General features: G+C 49.9%; 1 protein-coding gene across 1 annotated transcript; it reads right to left on the minus strand.

The window, feature by feature from the left end:
- Positions 1-15813: 15813 nt before the first annotated feature.
- FJX1 (four-jointed box kinase 1) lies at positions 15814-17094 on the minus strand (the record flags this gene model as incomplete). The annotated part of the gene is made up of 1 exon (XM_084263836.1): positions 15814-17094. One exon carries the CDS (start codon positions 17092-17094, stop codon positions 15814-15816), a length of 1281 nt encoding a protein of 426 aa, XP_084119962.1.
- Positions 17095-17826: the final 732 nt, after the last annotated feature.

Genomic DNA, 17826 nt, shown 5'->3' on the forward strand with positions numbered 1-17826 from the left:
TGGTATTTTCCTAACAAATCCCCTGAACAGGTCCGTTCTCCTTCACTAGTGCAGGGATTGAGGAAGAACATCCCAAAGCTTCCAGCAATGAAGGAACACAGGAGAACACAGAGAGTGCTTGCTTCTTCTGCTGTTTTTTCTGTTAATGAACAGTATTACCAAGTGAGTAATGAACTCCCAGTCCCTGAAGCTTCAACTGAATAACCCCAACTCTGTTTCTATTTTAGTAGTTACAAAATTAACACTATGATTCCTACCACAGCTACGCAGCAGCACTTCACAGAATCGTGGAAGGTTAGGAGTTGGAAGGGACCTCAAAAGATCTACTAGTCCATCCCCCCTGCCAGTGCAGGATCACCTAGACTAAATCACACAGGAATGCATCCAGGCAGGTTTTGAATGTCTCCAGAGAAGGAGATTACACAACCTCTCTAGGCAGTCTGTGCCAGTCCTCTGTCACCCTCACAGTGAAAAAGTTCCTCCTTATATTCGCAAGGAACTTTCTATGTTCCAGCTTGCACTCATTGCCCCTTGTCCCATCACTGGCCATCACTGAAAAGAGCCTGGCTCCATCCTCCTGACTCCCACCCTTTACCTATTTACCAACATCAATAAGGTCACCCTTCAGTCTCCTCCAAGATAAAGAGGCCCAGCTCCCTCAGCCTTTCCTCATAAGGAAGGTGCTCCACTCTCTTAATCATCTTGGTGGCTCTGCACTGGACTCTTTCAAGGAATTCTATGTTCTTCTTTAACTGAGGGTCCCAGAACTGGACACTTCCATGGGGCTCTCAGGAAAGTGGCCATCAGGGAGCTTCTTGAAAGACACACAGCAAGTACTCAGGAGGGCTCTGAGGTCCCTGTGTGCCAGCAGGCTTTTGGAACAACCCTGGAGCTCCCACCTGGCAGGGCAAGAGGACTGTACACAGCCACCTAATGGAGTGACACAGCAGGAGGCTGGGGAGAGGTACTCGGGAGATGCTGGCTTGGTGACAGAGTCAGCAAGGGAATCCCGCACTACAGCGCTCACGTGGAGCCACACGCACTACCGCAACTGATGCCGGGAGCTCCCCATTGCTTCCCCTCATGGAAAGTACCCACTGTCCTGGGCTGGTAGCACCTTCCCTCCCTCACACGGCGACCGATGCTCTGCCTTTGACCACCCTTGACCTCGCCTTGGTGCTGCCCCCAGCGCTCCCCGCTCCAACAGAGGAGCCACGCCCGGACGGCTCCGGGTACCGCCAAGCAGCCCCCCGTACCCGCAAGGAGAGCGGGGCGGATCTGCGGGACCACCGCTGGCTCCCGGCTATTCGGGCCGCAGGGGGTCCACTGATCGGAGCCCCCTTCCTACGGCCGCTGCCGGGACTGAGGCGCCGCTCCCTGCCGGCACCGGGCGCCACTCGTACGGGCAGGGCTCGGGTCGGCCGATAGCCCCGTCCAGTAACACCCCTCAGGCAGTGCGGCAGCCCCAGGCGCGCCCAGCACTGCCGTGCGGGTGGCGCGGCCGGCACCGGAGCACGGGGAGCGGCGGCCGGACCGACCTCAGCCCAGCCCCGCACGGGGCGGAGCCGGGCCCTCTGGCGCCTTAAAGCGGCGATGCCGAGGCCCTGCGGAGCCCCACACCCCTCCGAAATATGACCTTTGGTGGTCTAAACATGCAGTCCCCCGCAATGCGCACCCCCACACGGCCCCCACTTACCCTCGTGCTCCCTTATTTGCCAATCCACTCTGCATCACCAGAGGCTCATTGGTGCTGCGAACAAGCCATTACCCTTAATCCATTGTTAATTATCACAACGACATTGGCCCAGCTGTTACCAGTAATGAACTTCAGGCAGTGTAGCCACATGCACTGTAAATCTGTTGGGTTTTGTGCTTGAGGACACGGTCTAGAGGTGGAACAGGCAGGGTTAGGCTGTGGTTGGACTTGATGATCTTGGAGGTCTCTTCCAACCCAAGTGATTCTATGATTCTGTTTACTTGGGGATAAGTTCCCCCTGCAGCACTGGTACCTATTTTTTTCTGAGTGCTTACCCCGATCACTGTATCCTCTAGTTTTGTTCTTGCAGGGTGAAGATGCTACAGTCTCCAATGGCAAAATCTATCAAGGAAAACTCTCAGGGGAAAATGGTTGTCAGCAGCACCCTTTTTTATTGTACTAAATGGAGGCTAATGTGATGCTATTAGCTGTGTCCCAGCTTCTCATCAGAGGTGCTTTGTTTCATTACAGCTGTGCTCAGGCATTCTATTCTAATTTTACCCAATCAGACCCAGCTGGCCCAACACTTAGGCTTACAGCAGCCCACCCTCTGGCTGCAGGCAGTGAATGAGTCCCAGTGGTTCCTCAGGTAGAGCTGAAACAGCAATGTTGTATGTTTCCCCTCCTTGTCTGGCATAGATGAATGTAGCCAGACTGCCCCACCAGCTGTAGCCTCGTACCCTTCCCACCCATGTGAGGGGAGCACTTCTTTTAAAAAAGGGTAGATGAGTTACTTAGGGATATAGTTTATCTTAGGATGGGATTGGTTGGACTTGATGATCTCCAATGGTCTTTTCCAACCTTGTGATTCTGTGATGGGAACTGTGCTGTGGCTCTGGTAGGGGAGGTGAGCACAGGTGACAGTGAGTGATGGCACTGAGGTGTTTGAAGCCATCCGGGGAGATGGATGCTGCCCTGCATGTTCTCTGGTATGAAGTATAGCAGCTGCACGTTCATGGGAGCAGGTCATGGTCTTTGAATCCTGAGCTGCAGCAATGCAAACCTTACACCTGTGGGCACTTATCAGCTTGCTTTCATACAAAGTCGCAGTTGTAGTCAAAATGCTACCTGGACACCGATTTTAGGGCTTAACCCTCCGCCTCCCCCTGGCAGGAGGAAAGCTGCCCAGCTGCAGCTCAGAAAACTCCTCTCTGCATCAAGGAGACAAATGAGCAGTGCTGTTCCCTGCCATAGGTGCCACATGGAGGGATGGCTGTGTGAGAGGGAACATGAGGGTTGTTCTCTGCTCCTTTCTATTTTGTAACGTGATGGACCCCCGCATCTCCTTGGCACAGTCCTTGGGGGTTTCTGAAACAAGGTTCCTCAAGAAAGAAGTTGAAGGCCCTAAAGAGCCATCTGGTGAACAGCAAGTGAGTTTTTGTGTGCTCTAAACCCTCCCATCCAATTTTTCCCCTGCTGCCAGGCAGTCCACCCCTTTCAGCATGCATTAAGAAAACATCAGAAGCCTATTGGAAAAAGTGCTGGAAATGAAAAATGAAATGTACTCTATTTAGTCTTCAATTAAGGCAGCAGAGTTTACTCCATCTCTCTAGGGCAGCAAAAACTGGAGCAGAGTGTTAGGTTCATTGAACATTAATGATCTTTTCCTATTATGCTAAATCATTGTTTCCTTAGCCAGTGATTAAATACAATAGCTTTATTAAAGCCCATTTCAGTTAGAAAAAAGCAAAGCGCCTTTCCGCTGCAGTAACTCTTATGAATGGCAAAGGAGTGAGGGCCCTACAACAGGGCTGTTGCTGGAAACAAGGAAGCCGTGTTCCCTGACACTTCTGCAGGTGACCTCACCTTTTCCCAGCTCCAGTAACAGACCTCGGGCTGCCTGAAGGAGAAGCTAATTCCAGCTTCGTGCTGATCCAATTGCTATGCAGCCGGCTCAGCGGAGCAGGTGCCCTGCCCACAAGTACACAGAGCTCACCCTGCCAAAAAAACCATTAAAAAACCCTAAAAAAAGTATTTAACTCATGACCCAAGATGGATTAATGTGTGTGCCTTCAGCAGCAAGGAGCAAGTGCGGGCCATAACAATGCACTCCTGTGGGGAAAAGATAATCTGAAGCAAAACGAGCCAATTTCAGTGCAAGTCCAGGGAGGCAATGCTACACTCTTTAGACTGAATTAAATTAAATAATTTTATTGGAGTTCTGTGGAAGCCACGGTCCAATGTAATTACAATAGCAAATTGATGTTCTGATATGTGTGCTGCTGCTGAAAGGAAAGGATATGAAGCCATGGCAAATACGATAGGTATAAGAAATAAAAGTTAAAATTAAGTTAGGAGAACAACTTCTGAAATGTGTTTATTTGCACCACATGCCCTCTGCCCGCCTCTCAGTGCTCTTGTGAAATCATCTTGCCCTCTCATCTGTGGCTCAACACTACCCTGTGTGCAGTTGAGGAAAACAGGGTGCATGGTCACGTCTGCTGCAAGAGGAAAAGATGGGGGCAGAGGTATCATCTCCAGAAGTCCCCGAGCCATGAGCAGCTGTGTGTTCTTCTCTCCCTACCTACTTGCCCTAGTTGGATGAGCAGCTTGACCATGCTGGGTTATTCTGCGGTCAGGAATCACCCTGCAGCACTCTCAGACATTCGTCTTTACACCACCCTCCATGTTATTTAAATGTCATTGCTTCTTAGTGGGTGACATACACAAAAACATCACTTACCCAGGCCGTAGCTCAGGTCTGAATGGGTTTGGGTGGGAAATGGGAATGATCTGTGCCATTTGCTTGGCAGGAGGCACATGGAGAGGGAGAAAACCTGATGCTAAAAGAGGAATGCCGACAAGCACATGGAGAACAAGTCCTGAAACCTCCCAGGGGGGCAGAAGATAAGCTTTTTTTCAAGAGAACACTTCAATTTTAAAGTTGTTTCTCCCTGCCCCAATCTGTCTCTGTCTTGCCATTCATGCTGTAGTGCCCTCTGATGTTAAATATCCTGCTTAAAATCTACCTGGATAAGGAGAGGATCAATAGGCTCCCAGTTTTGCATCCATGGCAACACACACTTTACATATCATTTTATCCCGAACAAAGGAAAATTAAATACTCAGTGTAAAAAGACTCTGTGTTTCAGGGAAGGAGGGGGAGAGGGAAGAGGATTTGCCTCCAGGTGCAAACCTGTCATACAGAATCGTGAATGCAACACACTTAAGAAAAGTGTTGATAAAGCAAAACTTGAGGCTCTGTGAGAAGCATATGAAAGCTGGGCATTTCAGCTGATACTACTCACAGCCAAGTGCAAACTAGCAGAGCCATCACCACCCCCCACCAGACATGCTAATGAGTTATTCTCAACAAGTAATAACAGGAAAAAAGGAACCCACCACCCAAACATAAATTAAAAAAAAATGCAGCCCACCAAGAAAGATCAAACATTTACAGATTGGACTAACCACATGCTAAACCTAATTCTGATCTAAACAAAACAAACCCAAGACCCAAACTAGAAAATCAGTTTTCAAGCTGCAGTGGTTTAAATCAAAAGAAAGTCCTTCCTGTGTTCCTGAGCCCTGGAAGTGTTGCTAATTCTAGGTGGCATTTGTGATTATATTGGGTATGATACCTGATGATCTATAGATGCTTCATCTATATCTAACAATTTAGGTTCATTACTATTCTGTCTTAATAAAAGTATGTTTATTTTCTTTTTTTTCAAACCCCATTATTCTGAATTTGCATTGAACACTAAGGACGTTAGTTAGTCACAAGAATAAAATGGCCTCATTTTCTTCTGCTGTGTCCTTAGAGTTTTATTTACACAGCCACAGGGTGAGCAAGATGCATAACACCATACATTTCTTGTATGGTTTAATCTTACAATCATCATGATCCACACTTTCAAAAGTGCAAATTCCTACACCAACAGCAAGGCAGTGGAAAGATCATTTCCTAGTTGTGAGCCTGTCTGCAGGAAACACCAGCCCTGAAACCCCAAACCTGCCTAAGCCATGTCTGTGCCCACAGTAAGCAAACGTACCTGTGCTGATGTGTAGTGCTGCACCCACCCCTCCAACCAGCCTCTGCTCTCCAGGTGGCTGTGAGGCTGCGGGCGCCTGCTAAGGCACAGGCAATTCGAGCCAAGGGTCAGGACAGTCCATAGGTGGTAGTGGGTGCTGCTTGCTTACAAACAAGCCCAGAGACAACCTCAGAGGGGTTGGTGTGTCATATCAGAGCAGCCATCCATACAGATCCATCCATCTGTCCATCATTCACCTTAGACTCTCATACCTGCACACTGCAAGCCTGATGCTCCTAAATTGACAGGAGTTTGCCCTCTCCCCGCCCCCCCTACCCCCACCTCCTGCCACTTCTTCACTGACCTTCTACAGGTATGCAGAGCTTCTCACATCTTCTCACTCCTCTCTCTGGCTAAAAAAGCTGTTGATAGGTTGTTGGCTTGTTTTCTTTAACTTCTTAAATACATTATCCCAGAGGTGCTACCACTGTCACTGATTGGCTCGGCCTCGGCCAGCGACAGGTCTGTCTTGGAGCCGGCTGGTGTTGGCTCTGTCAGACCTGGGGGAAGCTTCTAGCAGCTTCTTGCAGATGTCACCCTTGCAGCTCCCCTGCTAGCAAAACCTTGCCACACAAACCCAAGCCAATCAAGTATCCACAGACACTCTAGGTGATTGCTAGCAAAGGCAGGAAGGCACAAAAGCCTCAACAGAAAATGCAGCACTGTTGGGTAAAACCTTATAGATTTTCAGCATCCTTTAAGGTTGTGTATTGAGCCATCTCCCAAGGGTGTGGATCCCAGAAGGCAACAGATGTAGGCATGTGAGCTATTGATGCCACCACGTTTGTGCTCATTAAGAAGAGAAAGATCCAGTGTAAATATGGGGAAGAAGATAAATAATTTATCTGCGGAGTGCCTGCAGTCAGGTTATTCCATTAAATCCACATCACTGTCCTCTGAGGGCACACAAGGACTCTGGGAGAAGTATGAGACCAACAAAGATGTCACATTAAATATGTGCTATAATCATATCACAGCTTTCTTTTACTTGCAATTATGACCCTGAGGCTTGCAACTATAATCCCAGGACTGTGTTACCTTTTCTTTACTCCAAAGCCTGCCTGATGGTGTTGGGAAATGAGGTGAGCTCTGTGACACGGCTGTGCTGCTCTTGCAAGGGCAATAACACGGTAGAAGGCAGAGGCATGGGGAAGGCAAGCAGCAGGAGCAAGTTTTCTGCCAGTGAAGGATCCCACCAGCCCACAGTATGGAGAGCCCTTCAGAAGGGAGTGCTGCCCACGCAGCAAGACCAGCAGAAAAAAACATGTGCTAAAGTCCTGGCAGCTTTGGTGTGAGATTTGTCTCAGCTTGCCCCACCTTCAGTGCAGTGTTTGCTAGAGCCCACGCATCACCAGCCTCCCCTCTCTGCTAGGTTAGGTGCCGCCGTTCTGCCAGCGCCATGCAACATGCCCTTGGCTCCTCCATTCCTATTTTCCTCTGTAACACAAGGGCAGTAAGAGACTGACTACAAGAGCACCACAACCTAGCTCATCTTTGCACAGTGTTTTGAATCCATCATGAACTGCTTTGCAAAAGTCCAAACACTACGGTAATGTTGACAATATTACCACGGGGTTTACTGTACTCTCTGATTGGTCTCTGTCATTATCTTTAACCACAAATACATTATTATTATTATTATTAATCTACCTCTGCTGCATCTCAGCTCCTTGGCAGTTGTACCAAGATGCTATAAATGCTTTTCTTATATTTGCCCATGCCCAACAATTTCAGGAAGATGTACACACATCTGAAATGTCAGATGTCAAAATTCTGTCATTTCTAATGCACAAAAGGCTCCATCTGGCACGCCTATATTTCTTGGCTATTATGCAAACTGAGGACTGAAATGTTAACGAGCTTTGTGAGTAATTTGTATCAGGCAGGATGATTTTAAAAGTTGTTCAGTGAGTACACTCTTCTTCCTGAGAGGAATTCTCTTGAAGACTGAACATACCAGTAGTTGCTGCAACTGAAAGAGATGGATGGAGATCATTAAATTGACAGCAGATTGAAAAATTATGAGGAAGAAAACACTTGCATTTCATCATAAAATACCATGTCATGTGTTCCTTGTCACCCTAGCTGGTATTTCTGGGGCACGATGTGTAAGTACGGGCAGGTCCTTGCAGCCCAGAGTAGCAAAGAGGAAGGACCCGTCTTGCCTGGCATGGTGTAACATATACAAACATGTGTGAACATCCGTGGTGTCTGAGAACTTGCTGCAAAGCACAGACAGGAGCAAAAATTATCGAGGTGGCAGAGAACAGGACTCAAGCAGTTTGTACAGGGTGAGGGGTCAACACAGTCAAGTCCCCTTTCCAGATGTGGCATTTGCTCGTTTCCATGTAGTCTGTGGCAAGGGACTCAAACACATCAGGGCATCACAAATAAGGATTTAAGCATTTTAAGTGTCATCATAACAGAGGAGTTGACTGTAGTGTTTTCCTTCTTGCTGGCCAGACTCTGCTGGGCCTCGTGCGCAAGCAGCCGTCCCACTCCTACATTGCGTCTGTTCCCCTGTCCCAGCCTTTCTGTTAGCAGAGATGGCAAACCTCGGTTGATCGGCTCTCAGCTGCAGCCCTGGCTTGCAGGATGCCTCTCCTTGCTTCCTGATGGATCCTTCTGCTTTTGCTCCCCAGCTCCAAGGTCAAACCTTGTGCTTCAAGAGCAGATTTAGTTGCCAAAGTGCTGAGGATGAACCTAGCAGTCAGAAGCTCCAAGTCTGGAGCAAGGCAATACCTTTTAATTAGAAACTTCCAATTTTTTGCCACTAGGAACCTACTAGAAATCAAAAGTTGGGTTTCCCACTTGTGTCAGGCAAGAGCTGTGCTGGTCGTGGCTCCTGGCCCCAAGCACCGTGGCCAATATGGTACATGGAGCCAGCCAGAGTGCAGAGCCGTGGCACGATGCTCATGGCAGACAGGGTGACTTCTCCCGGAGGAGCCTGGCTCCTTCCCCTGCACCAGCTGCCACTTTGCAGACGCCAGATTACACTTACGTCAGTGGGGTTAGCACAGATCTTGCAGCTTCCCAGGCCACCTGTTTTGATCCTGCCTGAACATGCTTTGGGATACTCCAATGGCTTAAACATCTATTTTCATCTGAAGGGTGTGGGAGGTGAAGGAGGAGGAAGGGAGACCATGGCGCTGGGGCTGATCCTGAGGGTTTTCTTCTCCCAGGGCATAACAAAGCCTCTCAAACACTCACACTCACCAGTGTGTCAATAGCTTACTGACTACTGCCCTGTGCACGCATTTGTGATCTACGTACGAGCCCAAACTGCCCATACCTTCTCCATGCATCAGCACACCACCATGAAGCACCTGAGCCTTCAGCATATAACCATGTAACCTGCCTGTCCTCTGCCTCTTTCATCAGAGACAGTTTTCCCGATGCCACCAAAAGAACCGTTAAGACAGATGGGATTGACATGCTGTTTTCTAGGAAATAGTTGTTGCCCCATGAAGCAGTCATCTGCTCTCACTTTGGCATAAAGGAACTAAACCTGACGGTTTGAAAGAGGAAAAAAGTTGTAGCCTGGTTTGCTAAGATTCACAAGGAAAAAAATCCTAAATATTCTCTTTCACAAAATATATGGAGAGATAATTTTAATTACTTTTATGGGAACAGCTTAACTTCAAGGTCTACCAATTACAGAGTCTACAATACAGCTACTGCAGTGTCCTGACTTTGTGGGAGAGGTCTAGAAAATTAAATTGCTTGGAGATTCATTATTGACAAAAAGTGCCTCATTTATGTGCCTGGGGTAGGAAGCGCAAAATACAAGTGAAATAACTATCTAGCCTATTCCCTGACAAGCAAGTTACATTTCTAATCTAGTTTTAATCATCTGAAGCTCAAACAGAAACATAAGGGAGGGAAATGATCTGGTTTTCTTCTTAAAGAAAAACAGACTTAACCCAGTAGCATCCATTTAACCAATCTGTATCAGCTCCAACCACTCATCTTCAGAAAGTCAGACATTTCATCAGCTCCATAATAAACAACAAGCTACTAAGAAAACTGTCAGGCATAGGTTCTGGTCCTTTGTTCTAGAGCTGACAAGCACCTAAAGAGGTTGATTAGTTGCTCCTCTGCACTGGATTGATTAGAAGGTTAAATGATTGCCCTGGGACCTGTCATTTGTGATGTCAGGAGCCTCAGACCCTGTCACTGGACAGCTTCTCGTACAAAGCATTGTGCCAATTTCCAGGCTGCTTCTGTCTCCCTCTGCACTGTGCTACGTTGATGGAAAGGAAATGACTCAACACTATCTGTTAACCACTTTAATGAACCTTGAAAGCAATATAGCTGGACTCAGTATGACTTTCCCAGTCTGAACTTCTTTTTCTCTCCTCTTTACTGCCACTTCTGATAAATTTCTACACAGGTAATTATTTTTATGAGCCAGAAGATGACTGCCTCATCTTTGGCAAAACCTGAAACATTCCTTGATAGAGGAAGTTGTAAAACCTTCTGTCATCCTGACTGTCAGAGCAGGCTCTGGCTAGCTGGGCTCCTGGTTGTGTGCTGGCTCAGCTGGCAAAAGAAGGAGCAAGAAGCACCACGGTCACTCCCTCTCCAAATTTCTAAATGCAGCACAAAGCTGTATCTTAAAAATAATACTCACTGTGGATATGCTCATTACCAGTTCTCACATCTAAATTGCAGACAAATTCATGGTCTTACCCCTGCAGGGCTATAAATCAGAAAACAATTTAGCCTGTGTAACAAATTGCAGACAGAGGGCTTGGTTTTGATCTCTGATGGCTATCTGTTGTGGTTTTATCCCAGCTGGCAGCTAAGCACCACACAGCCACTCACTTCCCCCGACAGGGAAAAAAACAAAGAAAAAGTTGAAGAGTAAAAATGAGAGAGCTCATGGGTTGAGATAAAGACAGTTTAATAAGTAAAGCAAAAGCTGCTCACACAAGCAAAGCAAGATTAGGAATCCATTCCCCACTTCCCATGGGCAAGTAGGAGTTCAGCCATCCCTAGGAAAGCAGAACTCCATCACGCATAATGGTGACTTGGGAAGACAAATGTCATCACTCCAAATGTCCCCACCACTTTCTTCTTCTTCCTCCAGCTGATATGCTGATCATGACATTGTACGGTATGGGCTATCCCTTCGGTCATTGGGGTCAGCTGTCCCAGCTGTGTCCCCTCCCAACTATTCCTGGTTCTTAAAACACCTCGCAAGGTGGCACACGCAAGTTTGTTAAATGCGTCCCATTACTGCAGACATTGCCTACTTCTAAGAGCCTCAAAATCTATTTATTTTTTGGAACTTTCATGCCTTTAGACTATTTCATCTTCTGTTGGTTTGACACCGAGGACTGGCTCGACACTATGTGACACTTAAAAAAGCCTGGGTGACAGAGGGTAGACAAACATGATGACGATATCCTGGCAGTACAGGTAACCATAGAATCATAGAACATACTGAGTTGGAAGGGAGACAATTTAAATCTGCCTATATTAACTGTATTACTATATGCTGTAAATTACTCTTCCCCAGCTTGCTTTCTGCTTGTAACTCACCTGAAAGTCCTCCCACTCACATTTTCCTCCCTGGGATAGGAACTGAAAGGGTCTGGGTCTTCAGGATGTCTGCTCAATTTTCCCTGCATCAGCAACAGCTGCATTTTGCAGCGAGTCTTTCCCTGGGTTTGTTTCCTTCCAGAAGTGCTCGGAGTGCTAAATGCACAAAAGCCTACCAACCTAAAATCCTTACGAAGTGGTTCAGCGGCAGCGTTGCTGTAAAACAGCCAGCACCGTCAGACCCTCTCTGTTGTCCTATTACTGTTGTTCATCCTCCAATAATCCAGCCAGAGCTCTTTTCCTTGATCTCAGCACTGGCTTGCTTTCAGGTGGAATTACTCTCCTTGGTCAGCCTGCACAGGTCCTTTGGCACGACAGCAGTCCCAATTCATTCAGGATGGTGTGCATGCTGCTGCCCTGGAAGCTCCTCCCATGCCCCTGCCTGCTGCGGGCAAGGGAAAGCCTCAGCACGAGAAGGGCTCAAGGTATTAGAAGTGTAACACCTTATTCCTGCCCCATAAGCAAAGTACACTGAATTAAACTGTCCCCGAGGGTGGGACTGGTGATGTTTGTAAAACACCAACTGATTCACAACAAAATACTCTGCAGACATGAGTCGCTATGTTGGGAATTAACTTCTGCTCGGATGTGTGCACGTTACTTCAGCAGAAAGAGCTACATTAGCACCAGAGATGGCAAGGTAAAAGGTTTTCTAGGTCACGGAGCATCGCAGCGGTGTGGGTGCCTGGCAGGCACTGCTTAGTGTGCAGCCCAGCACGCTCTCATGGGAGCTTTGCTGCATTCAACCCGGGGAGCGCAGCTCTGAAGGAGTGATTAAATTTTATGCTGTGGTTGCAAAGTAGGAATAACATGCAAAATGGGATTACGACTTAATATGATCTCATATCCAAGCTAGTCCCGGACCACCTAGTAATGTCAGGGAGAAAACTCTAGTATTATTACTATTCAAAAAAAAAGCAGCACTGAACTTCAAAGGCAAAGGAAACCACAAAAACTACGCTGGTGATGTTAAAAGCGTGCAGCATGCCCAGTAAGTCAAAGTATAACTAACTCTATTTTCACTGTCTTTCACCCGCCTGGAGTTATTTCCCGAACTCTGAATGGGCCAACATGGCCTCAGTTGGGCAACTAAGTGTGATGGCAGCGGCCAGCTCTGCTCCATCCCCAGGGCAGCTGCTCCTACGTGTGAGAGGCGAGGGGGCTCTGCTCCTGGGAAGAGCTTCCCAAGCAGCAAGGGAAATTCTCAAAAGGAAACCCGGAATGAAAATAAACCTAGATCGGGAATTACTTTAGATGCAAGCAAACCAAGGCAAAGGAGATTTGTGCTGCGAATGCCAGTCTTGTTTTTTCTTGTTCTCAAAAAATAATGGTCCTCCTTGCCTGTCTGATCACTGCAACTCAAAGGAAACTCCACTGGAAGAAAGCAGATTTAGACGAATGCCATTGAACTACAAGAAGTTTTACAGAATTCCACCCCCTGGTTCTGCGGGAAGCTAGTCCAACAGCAGACAGCACATACAGCTACAATGCTAAGCAAAAACTGTACCAGGCTGCTAATTTACACAGCGCTGTTTGCCTTAAAAACAAACAAACAAAAAACCCCACACCAAAGAGAGCAATTTTTCCTTAGTGTGATGGTAATCCAAAGCTTTCTCCAGCACAGAAGCAGACGATCTGCACCTAAAGAAGAAAATACAGCAACAAAGTGAAGTATTACCATCCACCCAAGCTAGTTTACTCTGTCCTCTTTGAACAAACGCATCTATCTCCCCGTAGAGCACAGCTTCTCTAGCAGCATCTCCAGTTTCACACCAACCTACAACTACGACCATTTTTGGACACGTAACCTACATATAACTCGCGGTAGTTACCAGTCACCAAGTATAAAACCACGTTTCTTCCCGAAAGGTGTAATTATCTAAGCTGTGGCTCTAAAGACATTGCAACGGAGATTTATTTCCCACTACCCATCAAACCCGTGCTTGTGCCATACTCATAAAAGTACTTCAACAGAGATGAAACCTTAGATGTTTGAGGCACGGTAGTCTGCTCTTCACAGCATCTTAAAATTTATGCCATCGGTTTATTATTTAAATGTATTTTCATTAGGTGAATGCAACAGAGCTGCTGCATTCGACTTACAAAGGCAAGCTGAAGAATTAAGAATTACACAGTTAAATTGTGTATTATCATGTAAATGACAAAGGAAAGTCACATGGGATCCTCTGCATTGTTCAGAGAGATAAATGCAGTGAACTATAAATACAAATTCAACAGAGAGCCTTGTCAGTTAAGCAGCTGAATGAAAGCCTTTCTTGCAGGCTGATGGTATGTTTTAAAATAAATACTTATACACACAGTTGCAATATCATTACTGCTAACTAATCAACCATTAATTTTGTTTGTAAAACTGTTGTCCTAGTAAAAAAAAAAAAAAAAGCAAAACACTGTAACAGCCGAAGAAAATTGTCTTTATGTGAAGTTTAATATAAATAAATGGATATTAACAGACCAAAGACCTCCTGCCAGCAGGTCTGCACACCACTGAGTCCAGAGGAAGGCTAGCTCTCAAGCTACTGAAGACAGCACCTACTCCCATAGCAGCCACTGAGAGTGCTGCTACTTCATCAAGAGGTGCCTGTCCAGATGTAGAAGAGATTATGCTGCTGTTTGATTACAGAAGGATATATACTAGCATTTGGGGTTTAAAGAGGATTAGTTGTCTTTTTATCCTTATTCTGGCTGTATTCTGAGCCATATAAAGGCCTCGCCTGTGTGTACTGTAGAAAAGCGTGAGGTTCAAGCAAACAAGAGACATATATTTTGTACCCGACATAGAACATAACTTTTTTGTGAAAAAACAATTTTAGGAAGATTGAAAAACTTTCCTGTCCAGTTCTGTCTCAGACCACATTAGAAAGATGTGAAGAAAGGACTGAGAACCAGTATAAACAGCCACTGAAAGAGACTACCACCTCCAGGGATGTTTCCAGTATGGTAATGCTTGCCATGACCCATATTAAGAAGCTGGTACCCAGTGCCAGCCCCCTGAAGGGGCTGAGGGCACTCAAGCCCACACCATCTATATCAGTTCGCAGAAACCAGCTGCTTCAGTGCCAGTCAGGGCAGCTCATTTCAGGCTTTAAAAAACAGACAAAGGACTATTCAGCTGAAGTATGCAATAGTCACATTATTTTAGCCACTCAAAGAGCTTTTGCCCTTTCAGTGAGACAACAGCTAGAAAAGAGCGAGAGAAGGAAGGATGGCATTTGAAAACTTAACCCTACCCCTTCTCGCCTCTAAAGGAGCAAGAAAAAGTTCGGTCAGTTTAGTGGAGGGAGAAGCTGGATAGGAAGTGGTCTCTGTCACCCATTAAGGAAGACCCAAGGAGGTGCTCAGGTAAAGTATTCAGGACAAAGAAGGCAAAACATTAACACACTTTACTGAAATATCAGTTTCTTTAGTACGTTACAGAAAAGCTTATGAACATATATAATGTACATAAAAGGCAGACTTTGTAAAATAAAAAGATCTTCTTTTATAAAAAGTTTAAAAGTCAAAGTAAAGTGCATGAAACAGTTTTTCCTCCACTTTCAACTACTGGGTCAAAGTCTTAGCACACAGCAACGTTTTTAAAACCTGGGAGATCCTCTTGTGTCACCCGTTAGTCAGTTACTTTATTGGTCAGATGAAACGATGACGGTGATGACAAAATGCTTAAGAATCAAAAACAGTTTAACCAGATGCATCCACAACAAAGACTAAGAGCTAACGGAATATGGGCTTCTTATACACTTCTCATGGACAAGATTTAACAATCAGTGGAAAGGTTCACTCTCGTTAAAGAAAATCGGTAAGAAACAAGCTTCATAAATAGGGCAATGGCTAGTTAGCGGCCCCCTGTTGTGCAATCAGTTCTTGGTCAATGAGTATCACCATTCATACTTAAATATGCTGTTGTAAAAGGAAGAATATATAAAAAAAGTCTCCCCCTGCGTCCTTTGGAAGGAAAAGGTAGTCGACCCCCGTCCAGACAAAGAGGACAGCTTTCCTACAGGGTCTCTTGTGAGAGCGAGTGCACCGCCAGACTCGGGGAAAGCTCTCAAGATGCTGAGTCCTCCCGTTTTTTAAAGCCGTGAGGTCAGAGCCCCTGAGCGGAACTCGGCTGCAATCATACTGATCGCGCTCTGCACCTTCAGAGGTCTTGACAAACACGAATTAGTTGTTTCTCGCCAACAGCCCCGGCAGGCAGGTAGCCCGTTATTATCCGCACTCGAGTGGCCGCTCCCGGCGGCCCCCTTCCCTCCCCCTCCTCTTTTCTCCCCGGGGCAGGGTCCGACCCGGCATCGCGGCAGTCAGGGGCACCGAGTCCCGCCGCCTCGGAGCGAAGGAAAACCGGAGCGATGCAGGAAGGCAGCCGGCTCCCGCCGCCACCCTCCGCCCGCCCCGGGGCCGTCAGAGCATGGCAGCCTGTGCGCGGCAGTGGGCGATGTGGCGGTGCACGAAGTCGACGCGGGCTTGCAGCAGCTCGGCCTGCCGCTCCGAGAGGAAGCCCAGGCGCGCCCAGAGCGGCTCCCGCGCCCGGTACCGGCGGCGCAGCTCGGCGGCAGCGCTGCGGCGGCGGTGCAGCTCGGCGACGCGCCGCGCCGTGCCCTCGCGGAAAACGCAGACGGACCGGAGCAGCGGCTCGTTATAGGGGTCCCACATGGCGAGGAGCCGGTAGCCGTGCACCAGCCCCGCCTCGTTGTCCATGAAGACGAGCCCGCCGTCAGGGGCGCGGAGCAGGTTGCTGGTGGCGCGGCGCATCACCCGCGGGTCCCACTGCAGGCTGAAGAGGTTGCTGACCAAGCGGTCGAAGTTGGCCGTCAGGTAGTCGAAGAGGATCAGGTCGCTCCACTGCACCAGCTCCACCAGCTGCGACGCCGGCAGGCCGCCCAGCTCCCCCGCCGACAGCGGCTGCAGCCGCCGGCCGGCGCCCGCTTCGGCACCCCAGGGCGCGGGGGCTACCACGGCGGTGAGGTTGTCCACCCAGCGCGTCAGGCTGACCACAGCGCCCTCGGCCCAGTGCGAGCCGCGCAGCTCCTCCCGCACCGGCTCCCACTGCCGCCCGCGGGCCTCCACCAGGGCGAGGGCCATGGGCGGCAGCCGCTCCTGCATGCCCAGCACGCCGGCCAGGTGGTAGGAGAGCGCCTCGCCCTGGATCTGCTCTGGGTTGATGCCGTAGCGGACGCAGGCGCGGCTCCCGTCCGACAGCCGCGCCAGCCGGTTGGAGCTGCGCCCGCAGCCGCCCTGCTCCAGCGAGGATACGCGGGCGGCGCGGGCGGCAGACAGCCACGCCGCCGCCTCCTCCGCCGCGAAGCCCGGCGGCACCTGCTGCTCCAGCTCACGGCTCCAGAAGATGCCCCGCTCCACCGGAGAGGCGGCGTCAGCCGGCGCCGACGAGCCGGCCGCAGCGAACCGCCCTTCGCCGCCCCGCTCCTCTTGGCCCGCCGCCGGTACCGCCAGCAGCGCCCGGAAAGTTTTCTGCCCACCGCCGCCGGGCTCGCCCCGCGCCGCCGGGGAGCGCCCCCAGCCCCACCGCCCTGGGAACGGCCCCGAGGGTGGGCGCGGCTCCGGCTCCTGCTGCGCCGCCGCCTCCCGCCGCAGCAGCACCGTCCAGAGACCGGGCAGGGCGCCCAGCAGCAGCAGCCCCAGCACAGGCAGGGGGCCCGGCGGGGCCCGCCTCGGCCGCTTCATCCTCCTGCCGCTTCACGCCGCTGCCGCGGGACGTGGCGGCGACGCAACCCCGCCGTTCGGCCGCTCGGTGCGGCGCTGGCGCATGGCCGCGGGCCGGACCAGCCGCCCGGGGAGCGGGAGCGGGAGAAGGCGAATCCGAGGAGCCCCGGCAGCAGCCCCGCGCTGTGTGCGCCCCGCTCCGCCGGCGGGCGAGAGGCACGGGCACCACGTGGGGAGCGAGGGGGGTGAACGCACCCGCCCCGCCCCGTCTCCCGGCGTGGCCTTCCGCTTAAAGGGGCGATGCCCCGCGCAGCGGGGTCGGTCACTCGCTGTGGGGCGCGGAAAGGTGGGGGTCGCGGCGTGGGGGTCGTGGTCGCGCCGGCCGGCCTCAGAGAGAGAGCAGTAACAGGACTGCTCGGCTCCGCCGCTTCGTCTTCTCCGCTGCAGGCAGCACAAAGGAGCCTGCACACCGAAGGAAGGGAAGGGGAGGGGAGGGGAGGAGAGGCGGTACGCACGCCTATGGGGCCGCCCCCCCGCTCCGGTACACGCGCTCCCGCAGAGCCAACGGCCGCGGCCACGCCGCCTCCCACCCACGCCGGACGTCGGTACGGTGCTGGGGGGGGGGGTGGGGGGCGGGAGCGGGAATCGGCAGGTGGTTGCACAAAGGGATCGCCCGAAACACGCGCCACGCAGTGCACACCTCGCGTGTACGCCTGGATACGTATAACAGACACATACAGCTGCCCGCCCCAG

The sequence above is a fragment of the Gallinula chloropus genome, assembly GCF_964237585.1.
Source record: "Gallinula chloropus genome assembly, chromosome: 4".
NCBI lineage: Eukaryota > Metazoa > Chordata > Aves > Gruiformes > Rallidae > Gallinula > Gallinula chloropus.